We start from the raw sequence: 18,970 nt of genomic DNA, 5'->3' as shown, positions 1-18,970 counted from the left end.
GGAAACTATTTTAATAAAACACAGAATCTTTGCTTTCTAAGCAGGATACTTTTCATATCTGGAAAGAATAATATAGGAAAACTGTCCTCTTAACAGTGAAAAAAACTGAGTCTGTATCAGCTTACTTTTGATACTGAAATTAACTTACTTTATTAAATTCATTCCAATCTTATTCTGCTTAACCGTATATAAAATTTCCTGTCTCAAGATTTCTTTTCATAAACATTCTATAACTTTCCTTGTCCAGCTTAGCCTGTCTCTTTTTGCTTATCTAGAAGTGTACAGCTTAAACAAACCACTTTCTTTTAATTTTCTTAAGATGTATTTGCAGCCCAGAGTGACTCAGTTGGTTGAGATCGTCCTGCGCTCCGAAAGGTTGCCATAGAATAACCTTCCAAAGTCACCAGGTCCAAGTCCACTGGGGATTGCAGGCTAAACACCCCTGAGTTATGAAAAGTTAAGGGAGGTATGAAAAGCCCTGATCTCCCAGCACCTGCCTACTAGGCCCTCATTATGTTAAACCAATGTAACTATAGAATATGCATAAACCCTTCCTCCTTTAAATGTAACCCAAAAACCTCAGTGAGAGAGAGAGATTTGAGCCTTGCCTCCTGTCTCTATGCTGGCCAAATATGCAACAAAAAGCCTTTTCTTTTCTCAGGAGTTCATTCCATAGTATTGGCTTCTATTCACGTAAGGCAGTGAGCCCTTGCTCAGTAACAATTTTGGCAACTTCAAAGGGACTCGGGTCTTGTGACCACCTGCCTGAGACTCTGTAGCCCCCCACTAGGTGTGGCTTTATTCACAGTAAAGATTCACTATAGAGATAAAGATATAGGCATGCTTCATCTTCATTTATACAGTTGTTACAAATGTGTGTATAAAACGTGGTCATGAGTTTGGATATCGTTTTCTGGAATTTGAGACTTCCCATTGATCTTATTTTATTATTATTATTTTTTAATCCCCACCCAAGGATATGTATTTTTATTGATTTTAGAGAGAGGAAGGGAGAGAAAAAGAGAAACATCAGTTGGTTGCCTCCTGTATGCACCCCAACTGGGGATCAAACCTACAGCCTGGGGATGTGCCCTGACCCGGAGTCAAACGTTTCCATGTACAGGATGATGCTCCAACCAACTGAGCCACACCGGCCAAGGCCCTATTGATTTTCACCACAGGTATTTGTGGTGTCTTATGTGTTTAATGTCATTTGAGAGGATTTACCTTTAAATATTTATAATATGTTATTTGGCATTTTCATATTGTGCACACTGAGTGACACAATGTATACACCATTACACCATGGAGTCCTCCCAATTGGAGAGTTATGTTCACCTGCACCATTCTAGCCCATCCTATGTTTACTTTATGCCTAAGGTGATATCATGCTATCTACTGTGATTCCCCCAGTGGAAACAGCACAAAGAGGTGTGGATATGTAAAGGCAATCATCCAAGGAATACTTGGGGTGACTTTCAGGGAGAGGGTTTCATTATTATTTTTTTAATTCTCACCCAAGAATATTTCTTCCATTGCTTTTCAGAGAGAGTGGAGCATGGGGGGGGGGGGGAGAAACAGAGAAACATCGATGTGAGAGAGAGACCTTGATTGGCCGCCTCCTGCACACTCTCAGACTGGGCTGGGGATTGAGCCTGCAACCAAGGTACGTGCCCTTGGCTGGAATCAAACCCAGGACCCTTTAGTCCCTGGGGCAACACTCTAACCACTGAGCAAAACAGCTAGGGTGAGAGGGTATTATTTTGAGTAATATCGTTATTGAATGTAACTGGAGAGATGAAAATTTTAAGTCTTTTTCTTACATAAGTGGCTAGAAGCCTGTGTTTCAATGATCCACACAGCTCCACAGCCCATTTTGCTGTTCACAGGATTTTTTCTTATGTACTTACACTTCCAAGACATTTTCTGGGAGGCTGGAAAAATGCATGTAACAGCTTCAGGTTTTATTAAAGAGCAAAGGAAATTAAATCTTTTTTCATGTTTTTTAGAATTAAGTAACGTTATGGAGAGATATTGCTCAAATGGGCATCACAAGAGTATTCTCCTGGGTGATGGTATGTTTTCCACCTGTTGACGGAAAATTAATAGAAATGAATAACACCTGGTTTCACATGCTAGGAGGATATTAAGCTCTCCCCAAACCTTAATTTTTATGTGTGCAACACTTCTCTCCAACTGCGGGATCTTCTTGGAAAGAATTAAAGGTCTGTGGGGAAGAATTCAGTCCCCACCAGGCCTTTCTTGTAGCCCTGTCCTAAGTGAGAAATTAAGGGGGAACACCCTCTAGGGTTGCACTGCCTTGATTTCATGCACATAACTAGGAGTAAAGCAAGAGGGCTCCCAGAATCTGTCCTGGAGTTTAAATCAGTCTCCTTGGATAGATCTCTGGATGTTCTGTGGTTCTGAAACATAAAGGTACATCTGATATGGGCTCATCCTGGGCACACCTTGTCATGTGTGTCAGCCTCGTTTCCTTCCATCACCTCCACAGATCATTTCCAGCTCTTAGCTTTTCAACTCTAACCTACTTGTGCCTGCTTACTTGGAAACTTCTTTAGAAATCCTAGCATATCCCACTGTGGAAAATTTCTCTGAGCAGGAGGCTGTGAGTTGAAAGGGTGACAGAAGCAGTTGGCAGAACCTGTGTCATGGGCCCATTCTATTACCCACGGCATTCACAGCTATTACATATTTATGATATCTGCTTGTTTACTTTTACATTATACTTAAAATTTTACTGACATTGAATGGGGGAACAAATTGCTCAAGAACTTGTCCAAGTACCTGTCACTCCCTTATCATCTCCTCCTACACCCCTTTATTATAGTGGCTTTAGCAGCCTCCTGTTATGCATCCCATGTCTCTAAACCCATGGTGGATGAAACCACAAAAGGCATTCTGGTACCAGAAACTGTTTTACTCAGCTAGTGCTGCCCACAATTAGAGAAATGCTGCTGGCAACCAACAGAGTCCTTTTGTAGGTGGAGCCCCTTTCAGGGCCTAAGGTGCTGACCCTCCATAGCCAACTTCCCATTCTGCTCTGGGTCATAAATTCAGATGCCTCAGGCTTGCTAACTAGAGACTCCTCATTGAAAAGGTATTGGTAATTTCAGGATAAAGCAAAAATGGGCCCCTCTGGCCCGGGTCGGTGCAACCTATGATCCAGGGGATTGTGGTTCAATTCCCAGTCAGGGCACATGCCCACGTTGCAGGTTCAGTCCCCAGTGGGGGGGGCGTGCAGGAGGCAACCGATCAATCACTCTCTCATCACTGATGTTTCTCTCTCTCTCTCTCTCTCTCTCTCTCTCTTCCTCTCTCTGAAATCAACAAAGATATATTTTTTAAAAAACAAAAAAAAACTGGCCCCTCTGAGATATCCGAGGAGGAAATGTGTTCCCTCACATTAATGCAACCCATTCAGGAGGAGGTCACCTCTTTTCTAGACATATTGGCCTCCCTGGGAGTCACTAGGTATCACACGAGTGACGAGGGAGTTCATATACTTGATAGACAGTGTACTGCTACCACACCTGGTGGAGTCCACTGCAGAGATGCTGTGTTTTGTCCCTATTCAGCGTTTTTCAACCCTTTTCATCTCATGGCACACATAAACTAATTACTAAAATTCTGCAGCACACCAAAGGTAGAAACAAACCAAATATCCATTCGGGATAAATAGATAAGCAAAATATGTTTTGTCCATGTAAGTGCACATCATTAGACCATAAAAACAAATAAAGTATCCATACATGCTACAACATGGATGTTCCTTGAAAAATTATGCTAAGTGATTGAAATCAGTTGCAAAGATAGTATATGATTCTATTCATATGTAAATCTAGAAAAGGAAATCTATAGACAATAAACTTAGAGGTTGCCTAGGACTGTGGCTTGGAGTTAGAAGATGAGAAGAGAGGGAAATGATAGCTGAAGCACACAGGGATTTCGTTTTGAGGTGACAAAAAAAAATGTTCAAAAACTGTGGTGCTGATTGCAGTTATCTTCGAATATACTGAAAACCAACAAACTGTTCCCATTAAAGGGATGCACTGTATAGTATGTGTGTCCTATCTCAAAAAAAGCTTTCAAATAAATAAATGTATTCAGAGTTTTGAATCAGTGTGTTAATACGTTGAGTTTTCAGCCACCTCCCACATTTCCAGAACCTTTTTTTTTTTCTTATATTGGTGATAATAGAAATTCCGTTGCCTTGGGGACATCACAGCCATTTACATTTCAAAATCTCTGGGCACACACTCCAAAACTATCTAAAATAAAATTCCTCATACTTTAAAATGTACGCCTGAAAGTTTTTTTGAACCCATCTTACAATTTGTGGTCGGTCGGGCCTGGGCTTCGAGGTTCCAACTTCCCAGCAGAAGCAAGACCTGGGGCTGCCACGCTCCTCTTCCACGTGTGTGGAGGTGACGAAGGGACAGGTAGAAGCCTCAACGCCGTCGACAAAGATCGAAATGGAGGCAGAAACTTTATCGCATTTGGTGAGGTCACTTTTAAATGGGTTTGTAAACGAGGATCACAGTTCCATGGGTGGCCTCCCAGCCTATGTCAACCCCTGACCCAGGGAGGACACCCCTCTTACCCAGGACAAGGGCGTCGCTCCATCTGGAAACTGGCTCTGGAATTCCCTGCCCACACCTGGGTCCCGCGTTCAGGAAGACACCACCGTCCCTCTAGGGTGGGGGAACAGGTTTTATTTAAAAGCAAACGCCCCTCGAGGGGACAGGTCCCGCCCACCCCGAGAAGCTGGCTTTGCTCTGCCAGCTGACCACCTCCCGGTCGTCGCTCAGGAAACCGGGGGGCGGGTCCTTGCAAACTGTCCAATCAGGGGCGCAGCAGCAGAGCACGCTCGTGCAACCGCGGAGACGCTCCCGGCGGCGCTCGGCGTCGTGTCTCACGTGCGGTTAACGGTCCAGGTGTCTCTGCTACAGCATCAGTTCACCTTGACCTGCTTCCGCCGCGGAGCCTAAGGGATGATGCCCGGGGTCCCCAGAAGCCGGGAGATGGTGAGTGTGCGGGGCCGGGTGTCCCTGGACGGGGACGAGGGGCTGGTTGGACCCGGCTATGGCGAGACCCGGCCTCCCCGCGGTCGAGTCCAAAGTCTGCGGACCCGAGTCTCCCGGGGCTCGGCCAGGACCTCAGTCCCGTCCGGCACGAAGCGGGGGGCTGGGCCGGCAGCCGGGACCCCGGCGTCCCGTCCCGTCACTGCACGGCGACTTCGGCCCCGGAGACACTCTCCACAGCTCTGCGCCCGCAGCCCCGCGTCTCCCCAGATGGTGCGGCGACCATGGCGAAGGTCACCGGGGGACAGTCGTGACTCGGCCTGTGGGGTTTGTGCATGAGAAGGGCTGTAGTCTGTAGGGTCCCCAGCCCCTCCTTTCTCCTCAGGGGCACCCGTTTTCTCCTCAGTTTTCCAGACTTTTGGGAAGCAGGGTCTCATATCCAGGACCCTGCCCCGCCCCCGCCTGTTTCTTCCTCGAGGGGCAATCCATTTCTGAAGTTCCAGATTCTTCCTCGCGTTCCTGAACGCCAGTTTGGCCTATCCGCTTCGTGGCGTCATTCTTAAGTATTTGTTTATCATTTTTCCACAGAGCCATGGATGGCTCTTTTTAAAGATTTTTTTTTTTACCCTCTGTGGATATTTTACTTGAGAGTAAGGCCAAGAATAACCACCTGGAATCCGTTGTATGAAACCCCTGTTCCTCTCCCCCAGGACCTTCCCTGGGCACAGACTTCCTTTGGAAAGTCCTTTATGTGGAGGATCTTCTTCGGAAACTTTCCTGGGTGTTTTGTCCCGTGAACACAGCCCCTCCCTGCGTCTCTCACCTGAAAAGACTTAACTTATGTATGTTTTGGTTTTCAATAAGGGTATATTTCATCAGTAGAGTTTGAAAGACAACATAAAATAGTTTCAAACAGGCAAGAAAGAGGTGAGTTTCAGAAAAAAAAAAATTTCAGTATTACTTTCCATTTGCATAGAATTCTTCTTTTACTCTGTTTTCCCCTGTAGTCAATTCCCAAGGTCTGTGTTTTACTTTGGGTGTTTCCAAATAAAATTCCAGGTTTAGACTTGCAGAGCAGAAGTGTTCAAGTGTGAGGAATTATTTACAAGCCAATTAGTTTTTATCTAAATAGAAATAACTGACATCTTTTTCTGAAATGAATACATATTAGGGGTTTTCTAATTGAACTATTAAAAGACACTTTTTCTTCCTTTCCCCATAAACGCTGGGATTATGTGGGTTTGGTGGATTATTCAAATACTGGATTTATTTGTGTTCCAAAGCAACTCCAGTGCTGTGTAGAGACCTGAGGGCAGTGTATCTAAGGCCCCCTTGAGCCTGCAAAGGGAAGTACTTGAAGACGCAGTTTCCTGGAGAGCCTCCCCTACAGGTGTCCTACCTGCTCACGCCCACATGGAAAGAGCCTTTACACTGAGAAGCTACAGCCCTGGAAAGCTGGGGCTGCAGGTACACATGGGGGAGGGGATGATGCCCCTTCTGAGGTTTTCACTGTAGTTCCCCTGGGCCTGTTTCTAGGCATAGGTTGGAGTTTTGTATCCATAGTGCAGGTGCATTCAGTGTAATTAGTGCACATTGAGAAAATCTGAAAGTCAAGGGTTCTGTGCCCTGTGTTAGGGTCCATGAATTTGTGAGTTAATTTGGGTCAGAACCTGACACTGAATCCAGCTGAGCATTTCCTCACAGTGAGCTGAGGCCTGAGAGAGGGAGCATTTCCATTGTTACCAGGGGGGGATGTTGGGGCTCCCAGACTTCATTCCTGGGACTGCTCAGTGGTCCCTCTCCTCCTTCCCCAGGGGCTGTTCCACTCCAGGGGTTCTGTGTCAACCTGGAGAGTCCAGAATGTGGTACCTTCTGAACGTGGCTTTCCTTCTGTCCTGAGCATCTGATACCAGTGCTTGTGTTTCTTTACTTTGCATCCTTTATCCATTGAATAGTGCAGCCCATTGACTAGTTTCCCTGAGCACTTGGTAATTTTATTCCCTGTGTCCAAAATAACATTTTTAGTGTCTTGGGCTTAAAAATGTAAATTGATTAAGAGATATGATGGTACTGAGGCAAAGTAATTGTGGAACTAAATAGAGTTTTTGTTCCTTTTAGGTAAGAGAACTTCAAGATGAATGTATTTAAGCTCTCAGGTCAATTTTTCATTTTTACATCAGTGTTTGTATGTGCAGGTCCCTGGGGAACATTGAAATTTAAAAGGCTAAAGCAACTGAATTTCTATTTTAAGCGATGTGAAGTAAACTAATCAAAGTTTATATTATATGTCTCTGAAAATCCTATTACATTTAAGGAGCTACATCCAAATGCCTATTGCATCATAATATACTACTTATTCCTGAAAATACACCCATGTGAGATATAGGGGAGGGACAAACTGGGATGCAGCTTGTCCTTTTAGTTAGCAAGATATTTGAAAATTTCATTTTGTATGGTTACACTTTTGTAATCCTTAGTGTTTAAAGGAATTAAATCTTAGAAGGGGTTCCTCTGTACAAATGTTAAAATTTTAAAAAGGCTAGTATAACAGGGTTGTATAACTTTCTCTGTTTATTTTTAACAAATCTGTAAGATAGAAAAAGTCTAACTTAAGAAGAATCACGGAGCAAACCATTCAAAGTTGAACACCTGGTACTGCTCATTTGACAATCAGCTGACGTTTGAAGTTAGTTTAAAAAAAAAGACATACTGCCCACAAATCCTGGGCCCTCCAGTGCTGCTACTCTGGCCACCTCCAAATACACAGTTTTGATCATTTCTTGAGCTCCTGTTAGCAATTCTTTATATAAAAACAAGTCATCACAAATGCATATTGTTCTTGCCCATGTTTGTCCTTATAATGAGCAGTCAGGCTCTGAATTGTTTGATATTTACTGACAGTTTAAACCTCCTTGCTCCCTCCCTTGTGTCCACACCTGGAAAGGCTGATGAGAAAGTCCAGGCCTCTGTTCTCTGGCACTGGCTTCAGATTCCAACCCCACAAGCCCCTGTCTGTGTGCAGAACTCTTGCCCTGGCCCCTCCCCTGACAAAGATTCTTTTCTTGAACAATTTTAGTCAGGCTCCTGAACTTTCTCCCAGGCCTATCTTTGCACTTCCTTATAAAACCCAGTTTTTGCAGGAACCCTGCTAAGTTGGGTGAACCAGAATCCCCCACCCTCCTATCTGACCAGGTTCCTCCTCCTCCATCAGGTGATGTCTGATCACCCTGGCCTGTCTGCAGTAAGAATCCTGTTTGGTCGGTTTAGCCAGGACACTCTCAACCCTGATTCTTTTTTTAGTAATTTTCCATCCACTGCACACCACCCTATTCTCTGGCTGTGAATTCCCACTTGGCCATGCTATACTCAGAATTGAGCCTAATCTCATTTCTCACCTATTGTGAAATCCACTATGATGGTCTGTATACCTGTTGGCAAGGGTTCTGAATTAATCCTGCTTTACCATCTTTGACAGATGTTATTGAATATTTTTTCTTTAACACCTCCAGCTACAATAAAATACCAAGCCAGTCTCCTTTCCTTGATCTCTCAAGCCATTTCAGAGCTTGAGAGGCCCAAACTACCCTCCCTGAGACCTCAATTATGAGTCACAGGCCTTTCCCTACCCTATCTGTGGGCCATCTTGCATGTGGCCCTAACAGTTGGCACTGTGAACAGCATGTCCTGATATGAACACCCTCATAGGTCTGTCTTCTCTTGTTCTGATTTGCTCACCTGCTCTACTGACTAATGGTGACTTACACTGTGGGCTGCTGGGTGCTGTCCTGCCTGGTGTGGTGTCAGTGTTGAACCTACCAAGCCTTAGTGCTAGATTCAGTGAACCAGAGCTGGCCATTTTGAGAATTACTAGGCATGTTGAGGATTTTTGCATCTATATTCATCAGGGATATTGGCCTGTAATTTTCTTTTCTCGTGTCTTGTCTGGCTTTGGTTATCAAGGTAATGCTGGCCTTGTAAAATGAGTTTGGAAGTGGTCCCTGCTCTCCAAGTTGTTGGAAGAGTTTGAGAAGGATTGGTATTAATTCTTCTTTAAATATTTGGTAGAATTCACCAGGGAAGCCATCTGGTCCTGGACTTCTCTTTGTTGGGAGATTTTTGATGGATGGATTCAATCTCCTTACTCATGATTGGGCTGTTCAAATTTTATATTTTTATGATTCAGCCTTAGTAGGTAGTATGTTAATTTTAAAAAATTTATCCAATACTACTAGGTTATCACATTTGTTGGCATATAATTTTTCATACGATTCTCTTATTATCCATTGCATTTCTGTGGTATTAGTTATAATTTCTCCTTTTTAGTTCTGATTTTATTAATCTGAATCTTTTTGTTCTTTTTCTTAGCCTAGCTAAAGTTTTGTCTATTTGGTTTATATTTTTAAACAACCAACTCTTATTTCATTTCTTTGACCAGTTAGTTTTACACTTTCATATATATTCATGATGCTAATTATCAATCTCTTTCATTTCAGTTTGAAAATCCTTGTAGCATTTCTTGTAAGGCAGGTATAGTGGTGATGAACTCCCTCAGGTTTTGTTTGCAAAAGTCTTTCTCACCCTAGCCAGTTTTTCTCAGTGGTTAGAACATTGGCCAGAGGACTGAAGGGTCCCAGGTTCGATTCCAGCCAAGGGAACGTACCTCAGTTGCAGGCTTGATCCCTGGCTCCACTCGGGGTGAGTGCAGGAGGCAACCAATCAATATGTCTCTCTCACGCCAATGTTTCCCTATCTCTCTCCCCCTTCCACTCTCTCTGAAAAAGAATGGAAAAAATATCCTCAGGTGAGGATTTTAAAAAAAGTCTTTCTCTTCCTTAATTTATGAAGGACATCTTTGTTGAGTAACGCATTCTTGATTAGTAATTTCGTTCTTTCAACACTTTGGATATAACATGCCCCTCTCTCATATCCTCAAGGTTTCTGCTGAGAAATTCCTTGATAGTCTAATTGGGGTTACCTTGTAAGTGACCAGTCATTTCCTCCTGCTACTTTCAAAATTCTCTTTTTGATTTTTTTTTTATCCTCACCCCAGGATATTTCTTCCATTGATTTTTTTTTTTTTTTTTAGAGAAAGAGAGTAGAAGAGAGGGAAGAGGGGGAGAGAGAGACACACACACACATCAATTGGTTGTCTCCCACAATCATGGGGGATTGAGCCTGCAACCAGGGACATGCCCTTGACTAGAAATCGAACCAAATGGGCTTACGCTCTAACCACTGAACAAAACTGTCCAGGGCTGATTTTTGATATTTTAATTAAAATGTTCTTTATGGCCCAGCCAGCATGGCTCAGCTCTTGAGCATCGACCTATGATCCAGGAGATCGCGGTTCGATTCCCAGTCAGGGCACATGTTCGGGTTGCGGGCTCCATCCCCAGCAGGGGGTGTGCAGGAGGCAGCCGATCAATGACTCTCATCATTGATGTTTCTACATCTCTGTCTCTCCCTCTCTCTCTCTGAAATCAATAAAGATATATATATATATATGTTCTTTTTTTGGGTTCAACCTGTTTTGGGAGCTTTGAGCTTCATCTATTCCAAGATTTCAGGAGTTTCCAGCCATTGTTTCTTTAAATAAGGTTTCTATCTTTCTCTCTTCTCCTTTAGGATTTCCATAATATATATATTATTTCTTTTGCTGGTATCCTCAAAATTATATAAGCTTTCTTCATTTCTTTTCATTATTTTTTTTCTCCTCTGAGTAATTTCAAATGACAGTCTTCATTCAAGTTCACAGATTATTTCTTTTGATTCATGCAGTCGGCTCTTAAAATTCTCTTACATTTTTCATTTTATTTATTGTATTCTTTAGCTTCAGCATTTTTGTTTGGTTCTTTATGATTTCTGTCTACCTGTCAAATTTCTTATTTTCTTGATTTCACTGTGTTGAATATCTGTGTTTTTATGAAGCTTGCTGCTTCCTTAGAACAAGTTATTTTAATTCTTTGTCAGGCAATTTGTAGATCTCCATTTCTATGTAGATCTCCAAAATCATTGTTTTCTTTTACTGGTGTCATTTTTCTTGTGTGGTGTGTGTGTTCCTTGAAGCATTGCATTGCTGTGTTCACATTTGAAGAAGCAGTCACCTCCTGCAGTCTTTCTTGGCTTTGGGAGAGAAACACTTTCACCAGTCAGCCCTGCAGGGATTCTGAGGCTCTTTCAGACCTTCTCACTTCACACCATTTGTTCCCTCTTTAGGGGGAAGTTTTAAAATTATATGCCTTATGTGAATCCCTCAAAGCCAAGCCAGGTGCTGAGAGCTTCCCGTTAGTTCTCCTGAGGGTAGTCCCCTGAAATGCTTAAGTTTGTGTGTCTTCTCCATTGAGTCGAGCCAGCTGAATGTATGTGCTAATAAGACATTGGAGATTTGCACTTGCTGTCTGGAGAAGGCACAGTGAGGTACAAAGCATTGGGTGTGCCCATAGGCCAATTGGAAGCGTCTGCAAACATTACATCCCAAGTGGCTAAAATGCAAGCCTCCTGATGGGGTAGCTGACAGTTGTGTCTGCAGCCAGCCATTTGTTGAGTTTTGAGCCCTGGTTGTTGTGTATCCTTGTAACTCTTTCTTGCTCCTGGCTTTCCAGCTATTCAACTGTGCTGATTCCCTCAGTGTTCTTAGTGAGATGGAAAATTGGTGAGCCTTTCGGGCAGTGCCCCACACCACTGAGGAAGCCATGGCTCAATCACTGCACTGTCACTTTCCCCATAGGAAGAATCTCTGGCCAAGGGGGTCTTGGCAATGAGCTGTGCCACCTTTTGGAGGGGTAATACATGTAAACTGTTTTTCTTACACTTGCCATAGTGTCTGTTCTCAGATTTTATGCTCCAGTGGTGTACAGGAACTTCACCACCGGAACTCCAGACTTCCACAAACCTACATTCATCCTTGGCTGGTTATCAAAATTAGTGCTCTGTGAGGAGATGTTGGTAGAAATCTCCTATTTCACTATCTTGTTGCCATCACCCTCTTACTGTCTCGTGTTATTCAGAAGTGTGTTTAATCTTCAAGTCCTTGGAGGTTTTCCAACTATTGTCCTTGTTATTGATTTCTAGAAAAATGCTGTTCTGATCTGCAGCATATCTTTTATGATTTCTCTTTCTTTCACATTTGTTAAGGTCTGTTTTGTGTCCCAAAATGTGTTGTATCTTAGTGAATGTTCCATGTAAATCTAAAAAGAATGTATATTCTGCTGTGTTTGGATAAAGTGTTGCATGGATTTCAGTTAAATCCACTTGTTTGATGGTGCTATTTAATTTCACAATGTCCTTCCTGATTTTTTGCCTGCTGGAACTCTTCATTACTGGTGGGGGCAGGTGTTGAAGTCTCCAACAATAATAGTGAATATATTTATTCCTCCTTACAGTTCTCTCAGTTTTTGCCTTGTGTATTTTGTCCCTGTGTTGTTTTGCATGTACACATGAAGGATTGCTATGTCCTCTTGGAGAACCAACTCTTTTATCATTATGTAATGCCCCTTTATCTCTGTGAATCTTCTCTGCTCTGAAGTCGGCTTTGTCTGAAGTTCATACACCTATGCCAGCTTTCTTTTGTTGGTGTGGTATATCATTTTCCACCCTTTACTTTTAATCTATCTCTGTTTTTATATCTAAAGAGCAATTCTTGTAAACAATATATAATTTTTATTTTATTATCTGCTGTCACAGTTTTTGTCTTTCCCTTACTATATTTAGACCATTGATGTTTAAAGTGATTACTGATGTCATTGGATTAATATCTACCATAGCCCGGCTGGTGTGGTTCAGTGGTGGAGCATCAACCTATGATCCAGGAAATCGAGGTTCAATTCCCCATCAGGGCACATGCCTGGGTTGTGGGCTCAATTCCCAGTAGGGGGCGTACAGGAGGCAGCCAATCAATGACAATTCTCTCATCATTGATGTTCCTCTCACTCTTTCCCCTTCCTCTCTCTGAAATCAATAAAGACATATTTAAAAATATACATATATCTACCATATTTTTTACTGTTTTCTATTTGTTGCCTTTGTACTTTGTTTCTTTTTTGACTTAGATCTTTATTCTGCCTTCTCTACCATTTTGTTGCTTTTGAAGTAAATCTTTTTAAATTAAATTTATTGGGGTAACACTGGTTAATGATAATATATAAATTTCAGGTGTACATCCTTAAAATACAACATCTGTATATGCCATTGTGTGTTAACCATTTAAAGTCACCGTCCTTCCATCACCATGTATTTGACCCCCTTTACTTTCTTCTTCCCCATTCCCCTTTGGTAACCACAAATCTATTGTCTGTATCTATGAGTTTGTTTGTTTTATTCTCTGTTGCTTTTTGTTTTATATCCCACATATGAGAGAAATCATATGGTTCTCGTCCTTTTCTGTCAGACTTACTTCACTTAGCATAATACTCTCAAGATTCAGCCATGTTGTCGCAATGGCAGTATTTCATCATTTTTATGGAAGAGTAGTATTCCATTGTATATGTATCTATCCAGCTATCCATCAAAGAACACTTAACTTGTTTCCATGCCTTCGCTATTGTGAGTAATGACAATAAACATAGGGGTATTATGTCTTTACAAATAAGTGTTTTCAGATTTTTCAGGTAGATACCCAGAAGAGGAATTGGTGGCTCATGTGGTAAAACTATTCTTAATTTTTTGAGGAGCCTCCATATTGTTTTCCATAGTGGCTGCACCAGTTTACATTCCCACCAGCAGTGGGCCCTTCGCCTCTCCATTTTTCTCCTCTCTTAGCATATCATTTTACTTTTTTTTTAGTAGTTGGGCTTGAGTTTGCAGAGAGATCTGATTGGTGAACACATCAGTGTGCTGGGAGGGTATCATGCCTGAACAGTGCAAGGAAGCTCCTACTCTGCACACCCCCACTTTGCCCTGAGCACCCCTTCCATTTGGCTGTTCCTGACTAATATGTTTTACAATAATCTGATGATAATAATAAAGCACTTTCGTTAGTTCTGATAGTAGTTTTAGCAAATTAATATACATGAGGGGGTATCCTGGGAACCTCCAAATTTGTAGTTGGCTGTGGAGAAATGTGTATGGCCTGAGCCCCCATTTCTAGCAGGCATCTGACATGTGGGCAGTTTGTGGAACTGAGCCCTTAAACTGTGGAGTCTGATGTTAACTCTAGTTGGTGGTAGAACTGAATTGTAGGCCACCCAGTTGGTGTCAGGGAGGTGGAGAAATGGTTTGGAAAACACACCACATATTTGCTGTCAGGAGGAAAAAATAGCCTGTGAACCTCGCAAGTGTTTCTGAGTCTGCGCCCCCAGCCTCAAGTTAGGTCAGGCAGAAAGGTTAGAGTCTTCAATTTCTGTCCCCGTGTCAGTTCGGCTCTGGTATAAAATCCCAGTCAGTTCGGCTCTGATGAAACAGAATCTTTGAGGACAGGCCTTGTTAAGAAGATTCAGAAATAGGAAAATAGGCTATTTTCCTATTTCTCCAATTTTGGAGACAGCGGTTTGCCCTGTGACCTCAATTCTTTTATAGCCCAGGAAGAGCTGTTGATTTTAAGTTTGCTTTTTTCTGTTGAGGATGGGAATGTCCCTTAAGCTCCTTACAGTGCAAATGAAAAACCAGAGGTCTCTGACTCCGTATTTTAATGTTTGACTGCTGGTCTGTTGGATAAACCAGTATTCTTCCTGAGTAGAGAAAACCCACTTTTTCCCTCTACTTTTATTCAGAACATTGTCAGTTCCTGCACTTCTGGTCACCAAATGTGTAAGGTTTTTTTCCCTACAACAAGCAGTTATCTGTGACACCAGCTGGTGTCCTACAACTTAATCATAACACTATGTTCCTGGAGATAGTGTCATATCCTGCAGGTTAAGGTCTCAGTCCCAGGAGACTGCCCCAACCCCCACTCCCACTTCAGATGCCAATCACAAGTAGTAGATCTGCAGGTTACTCACAACTTCTGTCTGACTTGGCTACAAATCAGAGGTTCCTATAACCCCCCTCCTTGGGTTTGATTAATTTGCTAGAGTGCTCACAGAACTCCGTGAAACACTTAAGTTCACCAGTTTATGAAAAGATACAGATGAACAGATAGATGAAGAAATACTGTAGGCAAGCTGAGAGCCCCTGTGAATTTGGGTGCGTCACTTCCCTGGTATGTGAATGTTCTCACCAACCTAGAAGCTCTCTGAACCCCATACCATTGGGAATGTGCAGTCCTCCTCCCATAGGCATGGTCAATTATTAACTCCATTTTCAACCCTTCTCCCTTCTCTGGAGGATGGGGGGAGGTGGGCAGGGCTGAAAATTCCAAGCTCTAAATGGCTTGGTCTTCTGGTGACCTTCCCCATCCAGGAGCCATCAGGAGCCCAACCAGAGTCTCCTCATTAGAACAAAAGATACTCCTAGTGCTCTTATCACTGAGGCATTTACAAAGGTTTTAGGAGCTTCCTGCCAAGAATCAGGGTCAGAGACCAATATACAGGTAGACCTCACTTTGTTGCACTTCACTTATGTTGCATTTTTTACAAGACCCTCACCCAGTAAAAAGATTCCAACACGCTCCATTGCAATACTCACTTATTGTGGTAGCCTGGAACTAAACCCACAATATCTTTGAGATATATGATTTCTATTATCTGACAGCTGACAACTTGAAAGCCTTAACCCTCCTTCTTCCCCCTTGTGTCCCATGTCTGTACAGGGTGATAAAAATAAAAAAAATAAAGTCTGGTTCCTCACTTCTTTGGTGCTGACAAGATATTCAGTCCCTGAAAGCCCCTTCTGTGTATCTGTGGGTGGGAACTCTCACCCTAGCCCAGCCCTAACCTCAGTAAAAAACCCAGGCCAGGCTCCTTTCCTTGTTCTCTCAAGCCATTTCCCACCTGCTTGAGAGGCCTGCCCAGCTCTCCTTAGAGACCTCAGTTACGGAATCATAAACCCTTTCATACATTCCTGGTAGCTGTGTGTTGGTCTCAATTATTCAACCAAACTTTGGGTGTGGTCGGGGGGTCTACCTTTCAATGCAGGTTATAGGAAACATAACATGGTGTGTATGTATGCAATATACTTTGCTTATTTGTTCTATTGATAAATCCTCCAGATCTTTTCATATCAATACCCTTTGTTTTTAAAAAGTACATATGATGATGAATTTATATAATCCATTCTTTCTAAATAGACATGGCTTGTTACCAATTTTTGCTGCCAAAACATGAGTGAAAACTCAGATTGCAACTTTATGGGGCAAACAAACATACAAATTATGTTCTTTTCCAACCTTAATTACTTCTTAATTTTATCATAAAATATATTCAGAAAAAACTGTACAAACTGAGTTTTGGTAAGACTTAGTAATAACAACACAAACACCCTTGGAATCATCATAAAGATTCATAAATGGCCTATGGGCAGTGGTAAGGGTCTCCTGATGTTCCCATCCCTGACTTATCTCTGTCCTGCCCCATAAATGACCACTGTCCTTATTCTTTATTCTTCATACCTTTGCCATCTATTATTTTTCACTAAGCAGTGTTCTTTCAGTTTTGCCTCCTTTGACCTTTGAAAGAATGAGTATTAATGGAGTTCCTTGAAGAGGTTTTCCCTTGGTTACTTTGCCTCTGTGGATGAAAAGGGGCCACATGCTAACTTGACAATCTCAGGAAATTCCTGGGTGGCCATGGCCTTGCAAACTCAGAGACTTAGTATAACCACAAAGGATGGTCTGAAATTAAAACTTTTTAACTAAAAGCAGTTTATGGCTGATAGTCACGTCCTAGGCTAGACTCTTCCCTGACAAAAGTCAGTCTTCACCGTAACTGAGCCTGTCTATTGTTTTTTGCATCTAGAATAACATACCTTTGGAATGTCAGGGTAACTTCCCTTTTCTGGACTCCTCAGCGCACAACCAATGCACCAGAACAGGGACTACAAATTCTCTCATTGTTATTTTTGTCATATTGTTGACTATTAACTATCCTGTACCTACCTATGTAAAAGATGTATATGTCTGTCATTTTACCTTTTGTCCAATCCCAGAGGTACCCCCCCCTTTCTCCTTCCTCCCTAATCTATCACCAATGAATTTTATGTAACACTTCTTATCTTTTGATCGAAATGTATAAAATAAGGTGCAAAACTGCCGTTCTCTGGAGCATTATCTCAATCCATTGAGATTTTGCTTCCCAGCAATTTTCAACAGTTTGGCTCAAATAAACTCACAAAAATTCTTCACAGGTTTGAATGTTTTTTACATTGACACCTCACATGTTTCACACATGCTGGCATCTGAGGCTTGGGGCCCAGAGCCAAGTGCCACTAAGACCACAGGATTCTTGAAAGTACCAGGTGGGGGGGGGGGGGGCGGGGGACAGAAGGGTGGACGTCTCCCCGCTTGAAATGGTCAAATATCAAAAAGGAGCCAGAGTCATCATTACATACAAAGAAGTCACTTTTAAGTGTCTCTGTGAACAAGGGTCGTGAGTGGCCTCACAGCCTTAGGGTTAAAGGACAGATTCAGACCCAGTGCTAAGACAAGGTCAGCTCAAAGACGTGACCTCCAGCCTGCTGTCACTCACGCAGGAGGGGACGGGACCTTGCAAACTGTCCAATCAGGGGAGTCGCTGGTAATGTACGTGAGGGCGGCGCTCTGATGACAGCGTGGACGGCGTGTTCCTACCTTCTCTCGCCCTCCGCTCGGGATCCGTTCTCGCTATTCTCAAAGGCCTCAGGTAGCTCTGCCACATCCTCTGTCGTTGTGACCTGCACTTGCTGCAGGAGTCATAGGGTGGATGACAGGGAGCCCCCGAAGTCAGGAAATGGTGAGTGCGGGGGTCGCTGTTGGAAGGCTGGGAAGGAGGAGGGGGTTGTCGGAACGAGCGTGGCTGGACCCGGCCTCCCCGAGGACACTCCAGGGTTTGGGACGCGAGTCCGCCAGGGGCGCGGCACGCAGCCTGGGCGCTCGGCCGGCAGCCAGACCCCCTCGGTGTTTTCTCTGGTCACCAGCTGCGTCTCCCCAGAATGTTCGGTGACCACAGGCAGGATCATCAGGAGATAATCGTGCCTCAGTCTCCGGAGTTCCTAGGTGGGAAGAGCTGTGGTCTGTGGGGTCCCAGTTCCTTTCTCCCCAGGGGGACCCGTTTTTCCCTGAGTTTTACAAATGTTTGGGAAGCAAGGCCTCAAGTCCACGACCTTGTCCCCCAACCTAGGTCTTTCTGGAACTGGCAGTAAACCCTAGTTTCCATCTCTCTCCCTGCATTCCCAGACGCCATCTTCCCCTCTAGTTCACACCATCATTATTAACTGTTTATCCTCCGCGGTGCGCTTCACGCTACGCAGTATTTTAATTGTGTGTTATTTCTCCGCACAGCCATGAATGGTTCTCCTTTTACAGATTTACATGTTTGCCTATGGGTGTTTTATGTAAGAGGAAATCCGGGAATACCCACCCACCTGGAATTGTGTTGTGTAAAAAACCTTGTGCCTCTCCTCCCAGATCTTTCCTGGGCAGACATCCTATGGGGCTGGAAACTTCCCCGGATGAGCTGCCCCTTTCATCATAGTGCCTGGTCAAGCCCTGCCAGTCTCTGAGTCTGTGGTTTTATTCACTTTAATTCTCCCTTCTTTCAATAAAGATAAATCTATTTAATCAATATATCTTGAAAGACTATAAAATATTTCCAAGGAAAAAGTGAATTTCAGAAAAAATAAATTCCATTATTATATCCGTTTGGGGTTGATTTCAAATGCAATATCAGGGCTTAGACTTGCAACATCTAAACGTGTTCAGTATGATCATTTTCCAGTTACTTGCCATGAAAATAATAATTAACTGACATTTCTTTTCTGAAAGGACTAGATATTTGTGGATTTTCTTGTTGAACCGGAAAAATGCCTTAGAATTTTCTCTCATCCTTTACACTTAAAACACCGGTTTGAGTGGTTTTACT

At 43.0% G+C, this 18,970-nt stretch overlaps 1 protein-coding gene across 2 annotated transcripts in view; it reads left to right on the top strand.

The window, feature by feature from the left end:
- The first annotated feature begins 4,871 nt into the window (after positions 1-4,871).
- LOC308556052 (uncharacterized protein) overlaps positions 4,872-18,970 on the top strand; it is a 30,229-nt gene continuing 16,130 nt past the window's right edge. The window contains exon 1 of one of the 2 annotated variants that reach the window (XM_081135059.1): positions 4,872-5,045. In XM_081135059.1, coding sequence (XP_080991185.1) covers positions 5,013-5,045 — 33 coding nt within the window. In that variant the 5' untranslated portion in view covers positions 4,872-5,012. Of the gene's footprint in view, positions 5,046-17,658; positions 17,843-18,970 lie in introns of those variants that run through there. The other variant, XM_081135060.1, reaches the window with a different exon arrangement.

This window comes from Miniopterus schreibersii (assembly GCF_964146895.1).
Source record: "Miniopterus schreibersii genome assembly, chromosome: 4".
NCBI classification, from domain to species: Eukaryota; Metazoa; Chordata; class Mammalia; order Chiroptera; family Miniopteridae; genus Miniopterus; species Miniopterus schreibersii.
Note: the sequence above shows the minus strand (reverse complement) of the source record. Positions and strands in the feature narration are given on the sequence as shown.